We start from the raw sequence: 19,619 nt of genomic DNA, 5'->3' as shown, positions 1-19,619 counted from the left end.
TGTTGGTGTGAATTCCAGCACTTGCAAGAAGGGCCACGTGCTGATTCGACAGATCGGCAGAACGGCTCTGATCCCCTTTGTCGTGGGCTGGACAGTTTGGCCACCATCCTAAGAGGAGGAGCTAAAAGACTTACGGAATGAGACCTAAAGCAATGCCAAAAGAATGAGGACAGCAATCAGAATTCAGCTTTCAGTGAATGGAGCTCAATACACGACTTACATTTTCACACAGTTGTTTATTGCACTGCATTTTTAAAATGGAACGCCTGTCAAATATTTTCTTTAGTCTTGTATAGACTAGAGAAGTGTTTTATCAAGTTTATATTGCCCTCTCTCTGCTGGTGAAATTTCTCAATTCCTGTCCTGATGGGCAGTGGTCACCAGGACAGGAAATGAGGGATATCTTGTCCATTGGGACAACTGTGAAAACACTTGGTAAGCAGTGGCTTCTTGTAGGTCTTGGATCAGAGGCCTAACTAGAACCTTTAGGGCCCTGGTGCAAGATACAATTAAGGGCCCCCCTGAGCGTTGGGGCCCTTTCTGCCGGTCCCTGAGCCCTTCCCACTTGGCTTGAGGCACATCCCACTTGGCTTGAGGCACTTCCCACTTGGCTTGAGGCGCTTCCTACTTGGCCTGAGGCACTTCCTACTGATCTTGGGGCCATTCACTCTTTAAATCCTTTAAAGACCCTTTAAATCACAAAGTCCCAGGGAAATTACAAGGAAGTACCAAGGAAATCGCAAGCAAATCGCACAACTTTGGTGGCCTAGCAGTGTGAATGGAGCCTTATGGTCCCACAGTGGGCCACCTTCCTGCTGTCTTGGCCCCCCACAGTGGTGGAACATCAGGGCCCAGTCGCAATTATGTCCCTAGTAGTTTTGCCACTGCCTTAGATATTCCAGAAGCAACTTCCCTACTCTGTTCAACCTTTGAATTTTGGGTGCTCCCTTCCACCTTTGTATGTCCCAGCACATTCTCCATCATATAAAGTCATTTAAAATCCAAAGGAATGTTAGAAACCAGATGCGTTCCGATCCAAAAATTCTCCTGTCCCGGGTGAAGGGAGAAATCATCCAGAGGTTTAAAATTCAGAAAATTGAAAGAAGCCCCACCACCGCCAATTCCTTTTTTTTTTTTTTTTTTTTTTAACTTTTCAACCAACTTTAATCTGAAGGGAACCATGCATTGCTAACAACACCATTCACCTGATGCTGCTCCGTCTTTAACTCATTTTACCCTAGGAGGGGCTTACCAATATGATTATGTATTGGAGGAGGAGCAGGGTGTGGTGGACAGAATTTTTTGTTCGCATTTCTCTACGTAATAAAGTTTATTGAAAAAGCAAAGGGAGGTTTTGGCAGTGGTGGGGCTTCCTTCACTCTTGGTTTGTGTTCTCGGGAAGAGGACACATTCTCTGTAGGAGGACCTAAAGCTCCACCATCAAGGCTACAGAGAATGTGTCCTCTTCCCAGGAAGAGGACACATTCTCTGTAGGAGGACCTAAAGCTCCACCATCAAGGCTACAGAGAACGTGTCCTCTTCCCGGGAAGAGGACACGTTCTCTGTAGCCTTGATGGTGGAGCTTTAGGTCCTCCTACAGAGAATGTGTCCTTTTCCCGGGAAGAGGACACGTTCTCTGTAGCCTTGATGGTGGAGCTTTAGGTCCTCCTACAGAGAATGTGTCCTTTTCCCGGGAAGAGGACACGTTCTCTGTAGCCTTGATGGTGGAGCTTTAGGTCCTCCTACAGAGAATGTGTCCTTTTCCCGGGAAGAGGACACGTTCTCTGTAGCCTTGATGGTGGAGCTTTAGGTCCTCCTACAGAGAATGTGTCCTCTTCCCGGGAAGAGGACACATTCTCTGTAGCCTTGATGGTGGAGCTTTAGGTCCTCCTACAGTGGTTCCTCTTACTACCCCAGGGGGTTTAAATTAGATGTAACCCCAGTCACCAAAATCTCATTTAAACTTTTAATATGTTCTTGTAAATAAATAGACATCTGAAGTATTTTTAAATCTGATGTTTTCATTAAAAATAGCTCATGAAGTTTAAGCTGTGAAGGTCCTTGTTCAGGCACTTCGTGCTATAGGGTTACAATGTTCTTTCCTCATCTCCCAGTTGTCCTTCTGCACTGTCATACAGCCATATGTTGGAGACTATATTTGGCCTTTTCTGTCATACATTTCACAAACGTTGTCCACTACACTGTTGTCACCATCAGGAAACCCACCGTCAAAAAATCTCAAGTAGCCATCAGTGGAGTGCATGTAGACAGGAAGTAACTGTAAAGAGGCTGCACTGAGATTAGGATTTAGGTCTACTTTAATTGTCCACCGCAGCCTTTCTCAACCTTTTTACCCCAGAGAAACCCTTGAAATAATGTTCAGGTTTCATGAAACCCTTGGGGTCATTGAGAATATGCCCCTTACATTGGATTGATGGTGGTAAGTGAGAAAAGGCCCCCCCCCCCATCCAGAATAACACTCATGAAATCATGCCACTGGCTTTGCCAAGTGGCATTGGACCTTGAACTATGCAGGTACCATCAGACGGGAGGTTAGTTAGCCGCAACCTCTGGAGGGACCAAGAGGAACCAGTATTTCTTAACCTGTTCACCCCTTGAAATATATTTCAGGTCTCAGGGAACCCCTAGTAAGATTAGTCCATGGGGTTCATTGGGAAAATACCCCTTACATCAGTGGGAAGAATGCCCCCTCTTACAGTGGTTTCCACCTTTGCAATCATACTGCTGGCTCTGCCAATTTGTGTCAGACTTGGAACTATGCAGGCACCATCAGATGGGAGGTTAGTAAGCCACAACTCAAGGAACCCCGAGCAACCTCAGGAGGGACCAAGAGGAACCAGTATTTCTTAACCTGTCCACCCCAGAGGGACCCTTGAAATATATTTCAGGTCTCAGGGAACCCCTAGCAACCTCTGGAGAGACCAAGAGGAACCAGAATTTCTTAACCTGTTCACCCCAGAGGAACCCTTGAATTATATTTCAGGTCTCAGGGAACCCCTAGCAACCTCTGGAGAAAAGAGGAGGAACCAGAATTTCTTAACCTGTTCACCCCAGAGGAACCCTTGAAATATATGTCAGGTCTCAGGGAACCCCTAGCAACCTCTGGAGAGACCAAGAGGAACCAGTATTTCTTAACCTGTTCACCCCAGAGGAACCCTTGAAATATATTTCAGGTCTCAGGGAACCCCTAGCAACCTCTGGAGAGACCAAGAGGAACCAGAATTTCTTAACCTGTTCACCCCAGAGGAACCCTTGAAATATATTTTAGGTCTCAGGGAACCCCTAGCAACCTCTGGAGAGACCAAGAGGAACCAGAATTTCTTAACCTGTTCACCCCAGAGGAACCCTTGAAATATATTTCAGGTCTCAGGGAACCCCTAGTAAGATTAGTCCATATGGTTCGTTGGGAAAATACCCCTTACATCAGTGGTAAGTGGGAAGAATGCCCCCTCTTACAGTGGTTTCCACCTTTGCAATCATACCGCTGGCTCTGCCAGTTGGTGTCAGACTTGGAACTATGCAGGCACCATCAGATGAGAAGTCACAGCTTAAGGAACCCTTAGTCAACCCCTGAGGAACCCCTGAGTTCCACAGAACCCTGGTTGAGAATGGCTGCTCTACCAAGCACTAAAAATTCACTTTTCAGTGGATGTATCAGAGATAATTGTCTCCACATCAGTTAGAGATCTGTATTTCCAATGTTTCTATAAGACCTTGTAACTATTGCAATGTTCATCCCTCTATAGAAGTCCCTGTGCGTCCTCCATGTTGTCTTGTCCTTCTACTGGTTCACAGATTCATCCCAGCTGCTTTTCCAAAACACATTTTGGGAATCCGACCTGTTCCAACTTTTTTTTTTTTTTTTCCTCTCCGTCTTTTCCTGGCCTGAGAATCTACAGTGGGTCGGCTATTTTTAACTCGCTTTGGCTATTTTTGGGACGGCAAGTGTAAAATTCCTGCTCTGGAAAACAATGGACCGCAGAGCGGAGAACAATTTGTGGAGACGGCGGCGGCAGGCCCTTTTCGGCGTTCCTTGGCTGTCCCCTCCGCCACGCACACACACACACACACACACACACACACACAAAGCGGTGTGTTGCTATGATAGTGCAGTGACTCATGCGTTTCGCTCAGGACAACAAAGAAAGTTTCCTGTTTTTAAGTAGGACTCCAAGAATCCTCCCTTTTGGTGAAGGTTTTTAGCCGGGGAACTTCTTTGGACTGAGCGATGTTGTATTTATAGGGACGCCCCACCCAAAACTGATATTCCAGAGTCCTGTAGATGATAGAGAGGGTAACCTTCAGCTGGCTCTGTTTCTCACATTCTGTTGCAAAAAAAAAAATTCAGGTACTTTTACTAGCTGGATTTAGAATTTTTTTTTTTTTTTTTTTTGGACCAACAGTGGACCATGCCTATGTGTTGTCTGTCCCTTTCAGAAGCCGGTGTGACAAGGTGACAACTCAGAAGTACAGTTGAGAGACAGGGATAGAGTATTGTCACCTTAAATAAAGGGTTTCCTTATGGTGACAACAGTGGACCATGCCTATGTATTGTGTGTCACTATCAGAAGCCCATGTGACAGGGTGACAACTGAGGAGCACAATTGAGAGATGGGGATAGAGTGTTGTCACCTTAAATAAAGGGTTTCCTTATGGTGTCAATAGTGGACTATACCTATGTATTGTGTGTCACTATCAGAAGCCCATGTGACAGGGTGACAACTGAGGAGCACAATTGAGAGATGGGGATAGAGTGTTGTCACCTAAAAAAAAAAAAAAAAAGGGTTTCCTTATGATAACAATTGAGGAGCACAATTGAGAGACAGGGATAGAGTGTTGTCAGCCTATAAAGGAGGATTTCCTTATGGTGACAGCACTGGACCATGCCTATGTATTGTGTGGCTCTATCAAAAGCCTGTGTAACGGTGACAACTCCGAAGCTAATTTGGGAAACCGGAACAAGGTGTTGTCACCCTAAAAAAAGGGTTTCCTTATGGTGTCAATAGTGGACTATACCTATGTATTGTTTGTCCCTATCAGAAGCCCATGTGACAGGGTGACAACTGAGGAGCACAACTGAGAGATGGGGATAGAGTGTTGTCACCTAAAAAAAAAAAAAAAGGGTTTCCTTATGGTCGCAACAGTGGACTATGCCTATGTATTGTGTGTCACTATCAGAAGCCCATGTGACAGGGTGACAACTGAGGAGCACAATTGAGAGATGGGGATAGAGTGTCACCTAAAAAAAAAAAAAGGGTTTCTTTATGGTGACAACTGAGGAGCACAATTGAGAGACAGGGATAGAGTGTTGTCAGCCTATAAAGAAGGATTTCCTTATGGTGACAGCAGTGGACCATGCCTATGTATTGTGTGGCTCTATCAAAAGCCTGTGTAACAGGGTGACAACTCTGAAGCTAATTTGGGAAACCGGGACAAAGTGTTGTCACCCTAAAAAAAAAAAAAAAAAAAGGGTTTCCTTATAGTGTCAATAGTGGACTATACCTATGTATTGTTTGTCCCTATCAGAAGCCCATGTGACAGGGTGACAACTGAGGAGCACAATTGAGAGATGGGGATAGAGTGTTGTCACCTAAAAAAAAAGTGTTTCTTTATGGTGACAACTGAGGAGCACAATTGAGAGACAGGGATAGAGTGTTGTCAGCCTATAAAGAAGGATTTCCTTATGGTGGCAGCAGTGGACCATGCCTATGTATTGTGTGGCTCTATCAAAAGCCTGTGTAACAGGGTGACAACTCTGAAGCTAATTTGGAAAACCGGGACAGAGTGTTGTCACCCTAAAAAAAAAAAAAGGGTTTCCTTATGGTGTCAATAGTGGACTATACCTATGTATTGTGTGTCCCTATCAGAAGCCCATGTGACAGGGTGACAACTGAGGAGCACAATTGAGAGATGGGGATAGAGTGTTGTCACCTAAAAAAAAGGGTTTCCTCACGGTGACAGCAGTGGACTATACCTATGTATTGCATGTCCCTATCAGAAGCCTATCATTGCCGCCAAAATCGGACGATTTTTTTTCCAACTTTACCGATCAAAAAAATCTGACAAAATCCAGAAAAGCGGCCGACCAATTAACCCATTAACGGTACGAAAATCGGCTGTTTTTTTTTTTTTTTTTTCGGCTGAAAAATCGGCCGATTTTCGACCCATCTATGGCCTGAATTAGAGCTGTCCTGGGAGCGCACACTGTCAGGACAAAATCCTCGGTGGCCCGGCGACACGAGAGGACACGGGGCGCTTTCAGGAAGCTTTGTACAACCCTCTGCCAGCCCCTCCCACAAGCCATGATCTGCTTGCATTACATAGAGAAGCGTAGAGACCCAGTGATGATATCACTGGTTCCAAAATGTAACGAAAAGAAAAATGGGAAGACGGAGGAGCAGAGGCAGGCAAATATAAGCAAATTGTACTTCAGCTTTCATTTCTTCCTTCGCTTTTGAAAGTCATTTTTTTTTTTTTTTTTAAACAGTCATCTCTTAGAAGAGGAGAGATATGCGTCCTGAATGATGTGTCCCTTCTAATATTGGAGCACTTGTCATATAAAAGGCACGGGAATCAGGAACCCTCTGAATATTCTGTTAACCCAGCACAAAACCATAAAATTCACGGCATCTATTGGGGGGGGGGGGGGCGGCATATTTTCCCCGGGTTTCTGTCACCATCAGCATGTTGTAGAAAAGCGATAATAAGGCAGATAAAACATGATTGATTTTTAAACCGTTAACAGGCTTTGGGGAGAGTTTGCTTGCGGCGGGGGGGGGGGGGGGGGGGGGCGATGTGGCGAGGTATTTGGAGTTGTATCCCTGGGGGGATAGGATTTAACAAGGCTGAGCTCTCTCTGATGGGAAACACACTTTTCACATGCTCTCTCCTTCTTCTCCCTCCTCCATCACAGAACTGAACCCGGACAGAGCCCTCCACATCTGGAAGCTGCAGGCAAATGACATGAACTGAGAGGACGAGGAACGGGGGAGCTTTTTTTTTTTTTTTTTTTTTTTTTTTTCTATTTTTTTGGGTTTTTCTTTTTCGGTTATTTCATGGTCGTACCTTGAAGGCGAGAGCGGATTCAAAGACGGGCACCCTTTCTGCGCAAGAGCCTTTTCTGGATTTTTAGGAACCATGGGCCGGAAAAAGATCCAGATCCAAAGGATTACAGATGAGCGGAACAGACAGGTGGGTGCCGCTTCTGGTTTGGGGTGGAGCGTTTAGATGTTGGCTTTGCAAAGGGTTGGTGCTGCTTGTAGATATCCTAACCTCTTGCTGCCCACGGAACGCATATGTGCCGCTGTAAAGAGGGTGGGCTTTAATGTCCGCACCGGCACTCTTGTGACCATGGACAGCTGAGGTCTCTGTACTGAGATCATGCTCCCAACACAATGAACGAGCTATGCCTAGTACTGATCAGGAGGCCACGGGACTGGTGTCCAATCATAGGTCAAGGTCCGTCTTTGTCAGCAGAGCATGGATCAACAAGTACCATCCAAAAAAATTTATTGTAGAATAATCACATCCAAAAGTGCAACATTTCGGAGTCTTGCAGGACCCCTTTGTCAGACATGTGACGTCATCACGTCATGACGAACGGGTCCTTTGTGACTCTGCAACTTTTCACTTTTGTCACGTGATCATTCTTTAATAAAACTGTCAAACTGTACTTGTTGATCCGTGGTGTGCTGGCAAAGATGGACACTGACCTGTGATGCCTGGTGCTGCTTGTAGATCTCTTAACCTCTTGTTGCCCACGGAACGCATATGTGCCGCTGTAAAGAGGGTGGGCTTTAATGTCCGCACCGGCACTTTTGCGTCCATGGACAGCTGAGGTTTCTGTACTGAGATCATGCTCCCAACACAATGAACGAGCTATGCCAAGTACTGATCAGGAGGCCACGGGACTGGTGTCCAATCATAGGTCAAGGTCCGTCTTTGTCAGCAGAGCATGGATCAACAAGTGCCATCCAAAAAGATTTATTGTAGAATAATCACATCCAAAAGTGCAACATTTCGGAGTCTTGCAGGACCCCTTTGTCAGACATGTGACGTCATCACGTCATGACGAAGGGGTCCTGTATGACTCTGCAACATTTCACTTTTGTCATGTGATCATTCTTTAATAAAACTGTCAAACTGTACTTGTTGATCCGTGGTGTGCTGGCAAAGATGGACGCTGACCTGTGATGCCTGGTGCTGCTTGTAGATCTCTTAACCTCTTGTTGCCCACGGAACGCATATGTGTCGCTGTAAAAAAGGGTGGGCTTCAAATGGCCACACGCAGCACTTTTGCTGATTGTACATATACCTAACCTCTTGCTGCCCACAGAACGCATACGTGCCGCTGTAAAGAGGGTGGGCTTTAATGTCCGCACCGGCAGTTTTGCATCCATGGACAGCTGAGGTTTCTTTACTGAGATCATGCTCCCAACACAATGAACGAGCTATGCCTAGTACTGATCAGGAGGCCACGGGACTGGTGTCCAATCATAGTCAAGGTCCATCTTTGCCAGCAGAGCATGGATCAACAAGTACCATCCAAAAAGATTTATTGTAGAATAATCACATCCAAAAGTGCAACATTTCAGAGTCATGCAGGACCCCTTTGTCAGGCATGTGACGTCATCACGTCATGAGGAAGGGGTCCTTTGTGACTCTGCAATGTTTCACTTTTGTCACGTGATCATTCTACAATAAAACTGTCGAACTGTACTTGTTGATCCGTGGTGTGCTGGCAAAGATGGACGCTGACCTGTGATGACTTCGGTCTCCAGCAGGCTGTTGCTGCAGCACCCACTGTTTCTCAGCCTATTCCAGGAACTTGTGCACTGAGAATATTCACACTTCCTGATCACGTGACCACTGTAACAGCCAATTGGCCGAAAGAAAAAAAATGTACAGATTCCTTCCTCCATACATACTAGGCGAGTGTAGGAACCCCTTCCCCCGCCAGGACATTGTGTAGTGACAGCAGCACCCATCACTGCTCGGAATATGACGGAATACACCGATCAGGGGCTGCAGCTAATTGGCTGAAGTCGCTGATCAATGGAAACATTTTCCAATTTTCTCCCTTTGATAGAAGTTGTACACTATCCATACACTGGTGCAAAGGGCCGTCTTTGGCCACATAGGATGCACATATGTTCCATGCATACACGTGCAGGCATTCCCATTCGTGTCTATTAAAACGCAGCAGCTGCACGGACACGGTTCCAGTTTGACAGCCATCTGGATGCAGGTTCCTGAATGTACACCGTTCAGCTATAAAAAAAAAAAAAAAAAGGTCAGCTATGAAATATCCCATATTTCTATATGGCACCCTATAACAGGAAGTGCCTGAATATAGGACTTTATGGCAGGATCACCAGGTCCTGGTCTATCATATATAATTGTAGCGCTTCTCTCTTGGGAGCTGCTGGCTTTGGGTCCCTCTTTACTTCCTGCACAGCCAGGCAATATGCATTTTCCACTTGCATCCAGACACAAGAAACAGTCCATGGGCCTGGTTTTTAAGTTTTATTAGGGAATTTAACTTGGATGGACTTGCAGCTCTGAGTCTCCTTGAATTGATTTTTTTAGGAAAGTCACAACCTACAGGAACTCTTAAGTTCCCTCAGTGAACAAAATACTAGCCAATCAGGCTACGGTATCGGATCCCAGGACAGGGGATTGGCTAAGCCATGAACTGTCCCATGAAGACTTCTCCCTTCTTGGAGGTGTAGAGGTCCTCACACTGTCCTTGTCCTGCAGCTGTGGATAGAACTGCTTTCAGGCCTTCTAGCTGGGCTGGTTCCTCTCCAAGCTATGCAGGCTGACCTTCCCCGGTGGACTGCAGGGCAGTGGAGCTCCCTCTTTCAGCTTTCCTCCTCAGCTTCCAACCTGGAGGCAGGACCCCCCTTCTCTAGGGCCCCCTCTCATGCTACACAACAGCACCTCTCAGCACTTCATCTTCCACCCGACTGTCTTGCTGGCCAAGCTCTGTCATACCTGTGGACTGGTCTGCTACACTGCCAGGCCCCTCTGCCTGGGATTGGTCAGATTCCCATAAATATGCAGATCAGCCCCTCCTCCCCTCCATCTGCTGGCTTCTAGAAGCTTCTCCAAGTTTCTAGAGCAAGGGGAGGTACCAGAGGAGTGACCTGTTGAGCCCTTCAGCTTAAACCAAGGCTTCTAGCAAGCCTCTAACTACTCTCAACAACTATGTACACTAGAGGGCGCTACCTAATGGTATATCATTATATGCATTTACCCCATACAGTGACCAAAATGTAATGTTTTATACATTAGTGGTCCTAGACGCACCTTTCCGAAACCGTTAAAGTGGTTCTAAAGGATCAGGAACATAAAAAACCTTCTCTGTGCAGCATCTCCCTAATAGTCACCTAAGCTCCCTCTTGATCCAGTGATGTGCACTGGAGTCTCGGCTATCCCGGGGCTCCCTCTCCTCACTGGCTGAGTAAGAAGTGGGAGCCATTGGCTCCCACTGTTGTCAATCACAGCCAGTGAGCCAATGAGAAGAGAGAGTGGGGGCTCCATGTGTGAATAGATACATGGAGCATCGGGTGCCCCCATGGCAAGCTGCTTGTTGTGGGGGCACCCGACAGGAGGGAGGGGCTAGGAGCGGCAATGGGGAATCCGAGAAGAGGAGGATCCTGGCTGATCTATGTAAAACCACTTCACACAGCAGGTAAGTATAGACATGTTTTGCTATTTTAACGGCCTCCCTCCCACCATATAAGGAGATGACGGGCGCGAGGCGGTTCTCTCGTTCTGGGAGGACGTCATATGATGTCCTCCCACTCTAACCGCGTGTGTGCACCCCCGGGGGCGCGCAGTGTGGCGATCGATTGTGCGCTGTGTCCCTAGGACACAGCAGATCACCGGATAGAGCCGATGACTTCGACTCTGTCATGTGATCAGCTGTGTCCAATCACAGCTGCTTGCATGTAAATAAGGAAATGCTGACAGCTTGTGAGGAGAGGAGAGCCGGTGATTGGCATTCCTCAGAGGGGACATGTATACTAGATCATCAGGGCACTGTGTGCCCTGATGATCAGTGTAGCCCCATCAGTACCACCTGTCAGTGCCCATCAATGCCACATATCAGTGCCTACTAGTGCACATCCATGCCACCTATCAGTGCCCATCTGAGCAGCCTTTCAGTGCTGCCTATCAGTGCTGCCTAACAGTGACAGTCAGTGCTGCCTATCAGTGCCACCTATCAGTGCCCGTCAGTGACGCCAATCAGTGCCACCTATGAGTGTCTGTCAGTGCTGCCTATCAGTGCTGCCCATCAGTGCCGCCTAACAGTACCAGTCAGTGCCGCCTATCAGTGCCACCTATCAGTGCCCGTCAGTGACGCCAATGAGTGTCTGTCAGTGCTGCCTATCAGTGCTGCCCATCAGTGCCGCCTAACAGTACCAGTCAGTGCCGCCTATCAGTGCCATATGAGTGTTGCCTTTTAGTGATGCCTGTCAATGCCCATCAGTGCCACCTACCAGTGCCTCTTCATCAGTGCCCATCAGTGCAGCCCATCAGTGCCACCTACCAGTGCCTCTTCATCAGTGCCCATCAGTGCAGCCTATCAGTGCCCATCAGTGCAGCCTCATTAACGCACATCAGTGAAGGAGAAAAATCACTTATTTATAAAATGTTTTTTCCAGAAACTAAGCAAAAACAACTGAAAATTAAAAAAAAAAAATTTTTTTGATTGTTTAGCAAAAAATAAAAATCCTCGAGGTGATTAAATACCACCAAAGAAAGCTCTATCTGTCTCCAAAAAATGATAAAAATGTCATATGTGTACAGTGTTGCATGACCGCACAATTGTCATTCAAAATGCGACAGCGCTGAAAGCTGAAAATTGGCCGGGGTAGGAAGGGGGTGTAAGCACCCGGTAGGGAAGGGGTTAAAGAAAAAAAATTGCTCGTGTTGACTATCCCTGTAGGATGTGTACATGGGGCAGATTTCAGACAGTCAGGACACAGACACAGGTTCTTCTAATTTTGGGACTTTTCAAGGTGCCCAGCAATGGTTGGGAATGTTAAAAGTGGCGTAATGAGAAGAAACTGTGTGTCCATCGACTTTAGGTGCCTACCTACCAGTGGCGGACTGACCATTTGGAAACTCGGGCACTGCCCGAGGGCCCGGGGTTAGTAGGGGGCCCCATGAGATGCTCCTGGTACCTTTTTCATAGGCTTTTTTGAGTTTGGGCAAGGACACAGGGGCCCCATGATCCCCTATTGCCCGGGGGCCCCATGAGTTGTCAGTCCGCCCCTGCTACCTACACAATCCTGGCATCAGTTGTGTATCGGATTTGGACAGTCAGGGTTAAAAAGGCAAAGAAACTAAAGATGTTCGCCCGAAATCCTAATCCGTTCAAGATGTTCCCCATAACCCCGTTCAGACAAATCAACCTCCGAAATCTGTTTATAAGAAGTAATTATGCTCCCATATGTTTCCAAACTGCGTTTTGGTGTCACGTCAGCAGCCGGCGCGCAGGTATGTTCCATGTTTTAAATGGACGCGAGTTAGGCCTGTGTTTGATTACCCATAATGCTCTGCTGCGCTGGTTGTTATTGTTTGTGTATAGAACCCCTCACCTCCCCCCCCCCCTCCATCCTACAGTTTGTATGCGTGTTACTGATGAATTTTTGATTAAATTGTAAATTATTTGGGGGGGAATATTTTCCGTTTGAAAACGTGGAGGAATCCTGTCTGGCAGGTTTTTTTTTTTTTTTTTTTTTGAATACGACATGCATCTCTACGCCGTCCGTGTCCCCGTGTAATCGTTCCCGTCAACCACAGATTTATTCCTACCATCCTTTTTTTTTTCATGACTGGTGCTAAATATTTGTTGTTGTTACATGTGCCTGCGTTCCACAAGGGATGTGCGAGTCTCCGAAGGAAATTCATAATCCTCGGGCAGGCTGCAGATCAGGCAGTTTTGCAGCACCGTATGTAATTTTTTTTTTTTTTTGCTCGGATGCATATATTTTTTTTTTTCCGCATGTACTTATTAAAGTGGGACTCCGGGCAGGGCCAGCAGACTCTGGAATGCTGAGGGTTAGATGTAGGCTCTGTTCAAAGGGAGTGCAGCCTACATACCTAATATGTTTCATTTTCACCTAGGTGTTGCTCTTGTGCTCCTCTCCACACCTTCCTCTTTTATTCATAATTTGGGAACCCCTGGGGGTGTTTGTGATTCAGAAGCTGGATTTCTGGACACACCCACTGCCGGTTCCTTGCTGTCTATATTCTTCACATAAATCTTCCCTGCAGCCTTGAAACACTAACCCTTGGTGTAACCCTAACACTAACTCTCCATGTATCTCTCATATAAACCCTCTCTGTAACCTCAACACTAAGCCTCCCTGTAACCTTCACATAGCCCCGCTCTGTAATTCTAACCCTGACCCTCCTTGTAACCCCAACATTACCCCTCTCTATAACCCCAACACTAACCCTCCCTGTAACCCCTAAACTAACATTCCCTTTTACTCCCACACTAACCCTCCCTATAACCCTCACAATAACTCCGTCCTGCAACCCCAAAACTTACTCTCCTGCGACCCCGATGTTAACCCTCCCTGCGACCCCAACACTAACCCTCCCTGCGACCCCAACACTAACCCTTCCTGCGACCCCAACACTAACCCTCCCTGCGACCCCAACACTAACCCTCCCTGCGACCCCAACACTAACCCTCCCTACGACCCCCTACACTAACTCTTCATGCCACCCCCTACACTAACCCTCCCTGCCACCCCCTACACTAACCCTCCCTGCCACCCCCTACACTAACCCTCCCTGCCACCCCCTACACTAACCCTTCCTGCCACCCCCCACACTAACCCTCCCTATAACCCTCACAATAACTCCGTCCTGCAACCCCAAAACTTACTCTTCCTGCGACCCCAGTGTTAACCCTCCCTGCCACCCTAACGTTAACCCTCCCCGCCACCCTCTACACTAACCCTCCCTGCGACCCCAACACTAACCCTCCCCGCCACCCTCTACACTAACCCTCCCTGCCACCCCCTACACTAACCCTCCATGCCACCCCCAACGCTAACCCTCCATGCCACCCCCAACGCTAACCCTCCCTGCCACCCCCCACACTAACCCTCCCTGCCACCCCCTACACTAACCCTCCCTGCCACCCCCCACACTAACCCTCCCTGCCACCCCCAACGCTAACCCTCCCTGCCACCCCCCACACTAACCCTCCCTGCCACCCCCCACACTAACCCTCCCTGCCACCCCCTACACTAACCCTCCCTGCTACCCTCTACACTAACCCTCCATGCCACCCTCTACACTAACCCTCCCTGCCACCCCCTACACTAACCCTCCCTGCCACCCCCTACACTAACCCTCCCTGCCACCCCCCACACTAACCCTCCCTGCCACCCTCACAATAACTCCGTCCTGCAACCCCAAAACGTACTCTTCCTGCGACCCCAGTGTTAACCCTCCCTGCCACCCTAACGTTAACCCTCCCCGCCACCCCCTACACTAACCCTCCCTGCGACCCCAACACTAACCCTCCCTGCGACCCCAACACTAACCCTCCCTGCGACCCCCTACGCTAACCCTCCCTGCCACCCTCTACGCTAACCCTCCCTGCCACCCTCTACGCTAACCCTCCCTGCCACCCCCTACGCTAACCCTCCCTGCCACCCTCTACGCTAACCCTCCCTGCCACCCTCTACGCTAACCCTTCCTGCCACCCTCTACGCTAACCCTCCCTGCCACCCTCTACGCTAACCCTCCCTGCCACCCCCTACGCTAACCCTCCCTGCCACCCTCTACGCTAACCCTTCCTGCCACCCTCTACGCTAACCGTCCCTGCCACCCTACACTAACCCTCCATGCCACCCCTACACTAATTTTTTTTTTCTGTAACCCCAATGTTAATCTTCCCTATAACCCTCACAATAACTCCATCCTATAACCCCAACACTAACCTTCTCTGTAACCCCAACACCAGCCCTCTGTAACCCCAACATTAACCCATCTACGTGCTTTCAAGGGCAGACAAAGGCCACATCCAGCTCTAGAAGGGAGCCCACTCAGTGACAGAAAACAGCCGTGCTGACAGGTTCACTTCCATTTGTGAATTCCCCTTGTACCATAATTCCAAGTGAACGCCATATGTCACTGTTTTGGGCCGATGTACTGCTTTTTTTTTTTTAATTTTAATTAATAATGCACTGGCGACATTTAATTTCATTATTTTCTTCTGTCATGAGGTTCCCATATGTACATAACATATGGAAACCACGCTACGACACACTTGCCTGAATGACATTCTATTAAATGAAAAAAATTCGGCTCTGTTGCCACAATAGCAGTAAAATCCCATCCTGCAGTATTCCCTATTATGTCATCCTTGCTTTTTTTTTCGGGGCTGCAATGAGGTTTTAAAAAGGGTTGTCAAAATTTGCACCCATCAGCCCATGGGATCAGAATTGACTTTCACCATCGTCGCTGGAAAGGCACTTTAACTCCATCGGCCATTGACAATATGGCGTTTTTGTCACCGCTGTCACTCATTGGTGACTTCCTGCTTGGTCACAATCACTCGGGCCTTAACAGGAAGTCACCACTGCAGAGGAAACCCAAAGAGACCAATGTAAACAAGAACATATCGCAGGCTGACAGGCGTTATGGGTCAGGGGACGCGGTGGGAGGAGGGGTTCAGTAACTATTGTGCTTTGCATCTGCAGAGTAGCATTGTGTGGGAGAATGATATTGTAATACAACCTCCCACGTAGCCTGCATTACTCGTTCTGTAAGGATGAGGGCCCACGGCAGTTGACCTTGTCACTGCTGCTCAGCTATTAAAGCTCAGTTCATTGCTGCCTCCTTGTATTATGGCTGACAAGTCACATGACTGCGATTGGCTTGCGCTGCTAAATGGGTGTATAAAAGTCTGTAGTCACAGTGGGACTTTGATGGTACCAAACTGATCACACAAACATCATACCATTAAAAATACGTGTTCTTCATATATGGTCATAAAAACGAAGAAGGAAACGTTAATCGGAATTATTTTTTGTATGTTGTACTTTTAGAGAAAACAAAATAAGCTCGCAGTTAGGCTGCACAGGGGCGGAGCTAAACAATCATGCGTGGAAACAGGCATGAATAATTAAAGCAGTAAAATTCCAATCAAAACTGAGGACCAGTAAGACGTTAGAGTAACATTCCAATCATCACTAGGCTGTCCTCTAAGGGGTAACAGTCCACTGTAATAGATGTCATCTATGGAAGGAAGGAGATAACTAGGGATGAGAGAATGGAGGAAGGAGGAGAGGAAAGACCATGAGGGTAAGAAAGGAGGAGAGGAAAGACCATGAGGGTAAGAAAGGAGGAGAGGAAAGACCATGAGGGTAAGAAAGGAGGAGAGGAAAGACCATGAGGGTAAGTAAGGAGGAGAGGAAAGACCATGAGGGTAAGAAAGGAGGAGAGGAAAGACCATGAGGGTAAGAAAGGAAGAGAGGAAAGACCATGAGGGTAAGAAAGGAAGAGAGGAAAGACCATGAGGGTAAGGAAGGAGGAGAGGAAAGACCATGAGGGTAAGAAAGGAGGAGAGGAAAGACCATGAGGGTAAGTAAGGAAGAGAGGAAAGACCATGAGGGTAAGAAAGGAGGAGAGGAAAGACAATGAGGGTAAGGAAGGAGGTGAGGAAAGACCAAGAGGGTAAGAAAGAAGGAGAGGAAAGACCATGAGGGTAAGAAAAGAGAAGAGGAAAGACCATGAGGGTAAGGAAGGAGGAGAGGAAAGACCATGAGGGTAAGAAAGGAGGAGAGGAAAGACCATGAGGGTAAGAAAGGAGAAGAGGAAAGACCATGAGGGTAAGAAAGGAGGAGAGGAAAGACCATGAGGGTAAGAAAGGAGGAGAGGAAAGACCATGAGGGTAAGAAAGGAGGAGAGGAAAGACCATGAGGGTAAGAAAGGAGGAGAGGAAAGACCATGAGGGTAAGAAAGGAGGAGAGGAAAGACCATGAGGGTAAGAAAGGAGGAGAGGAAAGACCATGAGGGTAAGAAAGGAGGAGAGGAAAGACCATGAGGGTAAGAAAGGAGGAGAGGAAAGACCATGAGGGTAAGAAAGGAAGAGAGGAGGAGAGGAAAGACCATGAGGGTAAGAGAGGAGGAGAGGAAAGACCATGAGGGTAAGAGAGGAGGAGAGGAAAGACCATGAGGGTAAGAAAAGAGGTGAGGAAAGACCAAGAGGGTAAGAAAGGAGGAGAGGAAAGACCATGAGGGTAAGAAAGGAGGAGAGGAAAGACCATGAGGGTAAGAAAGGAGGAAGGAGGAGAGGAAAGACCATGAGGGTAAGAAAGGAGGAGAGGAAAGACCATGAGGGTAAGAAAGGAGGAGAGGAAAGACCATGAGGGTAAGAAAGGAGGAGAGGAAAGACCATGAGGGTAAGGAAGGAGGAGAGGAAAGACCATGAGGGTAAGGAAGGAGCAGAGGAAAGACCACGAGGGTAAGGAAGGAGGTGAGGAAAGACCACGGGGGTAAGGAAGGAGGTGAGGAAAGACCAAGAGGGTAAGGAAGGAAGGAGGAGAGGAAAGACCACGAGGGTAAGGAAGGAGGAGAGGAAAGACCACGAGGGTAAGAAAGGAGGAGAGGAAAGACCATGATGGTAAGAAAGGAGGAGAGGAAAGACCATGAGGGTAAGAAAGGAGAAGAGGAAAGACCATGAGGGAAAGAAAGTACTACGGACTCGAGACCGGGGCAGGCAATACCTATAAGTGATCATAGCTAGTCGAAGGCAAGGATGGGAAGGAATAGCTTATCCAAGGTTTCCAGACTTTAAGGAACTTTGTGTGCCAATCCTTTAGGATATTGGACATCTGTTCAGTAACCATCAGGGCGGTCATCTGGATTTGCACACCCTGGAAGGCAACAATCGGAGACTTCCAGGCATGAGCAATGATCCACTTAGCAGAGATGAAAAGATATGAAGCCAATTTCTGCTGAGGCATGAAAAGTCCCAGTATAGGACAGTGTAGGAGAGCCAATCTGGCATCCCTATGTACCATCACATAAATATAGAGTCTGCATTTGGCCAAAAACCCTGGACCAGAAGTCTGTCAACTGTGGGCATGGCCACCAGATGTACAGAACATCACCATGCTGACCACAATTTTGAAACATCTCTAGCTACCGCCAGGATAGGCATGTGCAATCCGAGCCGGGTTCCAGTACCACCACAGGAGAACTTTATAGGTGGCCTCAAGGGTAGTGGTGTTGAAGAAACATTTTGCCACCATTATCCAAGCCTTGGTCCAGTCCTCCCCCCTCAATGGTGGATCCAGGATCTCGCTCCCATTGTGCCACACAGGAAAGGGATGTTAAAGATGTAAATGTGATTATTTTTTACTTTTTAATCTCCTGCTTCAACCCACCAAACACGATATCTCATACAATTATTGGGTCTATAGATTAGACATTCACTTCGTTTTGGATGTGTTAGTTCTTTGAAGAATTGTGTTTTTGGGGTTTTTTTTTAGCTGAACGGATTAATTTTTGGAATTCGTTTAGTATCCCAGCATTCGTTTTGTATATTCTTTTGTCCAGATGTAGTCGAAAAATTTAGCAGTTTTGCCGAAAGATTGCTATATATTCAGTATATTCTCGATTCGGACACAAGGAACCTCTCACAATCTCTGGAGGAACCTTGGGGTTCCATAGAACCCTGAAAGAGAATGACCAGATCTATTGGATTACAGCAGCCAGACTTGTCCCCTCTCTTCATTAACATTACAAGTCTATTCTCAGGTCTGCTAGAATGGAATGCCATGAAAAATAATGGGTTGCCCAGGTGGGTATAGAGGGACAGAGATCATAGATGGACCACCATGCCTCAAGGAACCTCTGGTGGAACCCTGTGAGAATGACTGGCCTAAAATGATATAACAATACAGTTATACATTTTTCATACATCACGTAGATATTACATACTTGTCTGTAACTTACAAATAATATGAATGCAATATTTTTTCCAATAAGTTAAGATCTTAGTCACATCCCGCTGCCCATTTTCCAAGGTGATACTTGGATTGTTCTTTGGAGAGGGATGTGACTAAGATGTTTGTACAACACATGATTGTATTGTAACGGTGTTCTTGTATGCTTTTATACTAATTATCTACATTCATCTCCTGAAGAAGAGGACCTACTGCCCACAAAAGGCTCCGGTGGGGTCTATCTGTCTTGCTGCAGCTTCTAATGCACGTTGTGAGAAGCTCACAGTATCCAGTAAAAGCAAAGAAAGCCATTTCAGTCCAGGAGAAGAGATTGTACAGCTGTGCAAGGCTGAAGGGAAGGCTGGGGTTCCACTTTAAAATAAAGCTCATGTGGTCACTGGTAGCAATCATTACTAACCAGTAACAGAATGGCTTTCTTGGGTAAATTGCCAGTTTACCCAATTTTACTGGCTGATGTTGCTGAACAAGGGGCAGTATCCGTTAAAGAAACAGGTCTGTGTCCCCTTGCAGAGTTTTTTCTCTTTATTTCCTGTCCTGGTGACACATCAGGAAGTGAATGGAATTGCCTTTAAGGTGAGGGGAAAT

General features: G+C 47.1%; 1 protein-coding gene across 11 annotated transcripts in view; it reads left to right on the top strand.

Annotated features, from left to right (window-relative positions):
- The window catches only part of MEF2D (myocyte enhancer factor 2D), a 315,067-nt gene that overhangs the window by 181,058 nt on the left and 114,390 nt on the right, over positions 1-19,619 (top strand). For all 11 annotated transcript variants that reach the window (XM_089657004.1, XM_089657011.1, XM_089657003.1 and 8 more), the window contains one exon: positions 6,935-7,212. In XM_089657004.1, the coding sequence (XP_089513130.1) occupies positions 7,159-7,212 (54 nt within the window). In that variant the 5' untranslated portion in view covers positions 6,935-7,158. The remainder of the gene's footprint in view (positions 1-6,934; positions 7,213-19,619) is intronic.

The sequence above is a fragment of the Staurois parvus genome, unplaced genomic scaffold (genome assembly GCF_062004578.1).
Source record: "Staurois parvus isolate SC_StPar_1 unplaced genomic scaffold, SC_StPar_1.0 ptg000956l, whole genome shotgun sequence".
NCBI lineage: Eukaryota > Metazoa > Chordata > Amphibia > Anura > Ranidae > Staurois > Staurois parvus.
This window is presented reverse-complemented; position numbering and strand designations above follow the sequence as displayed.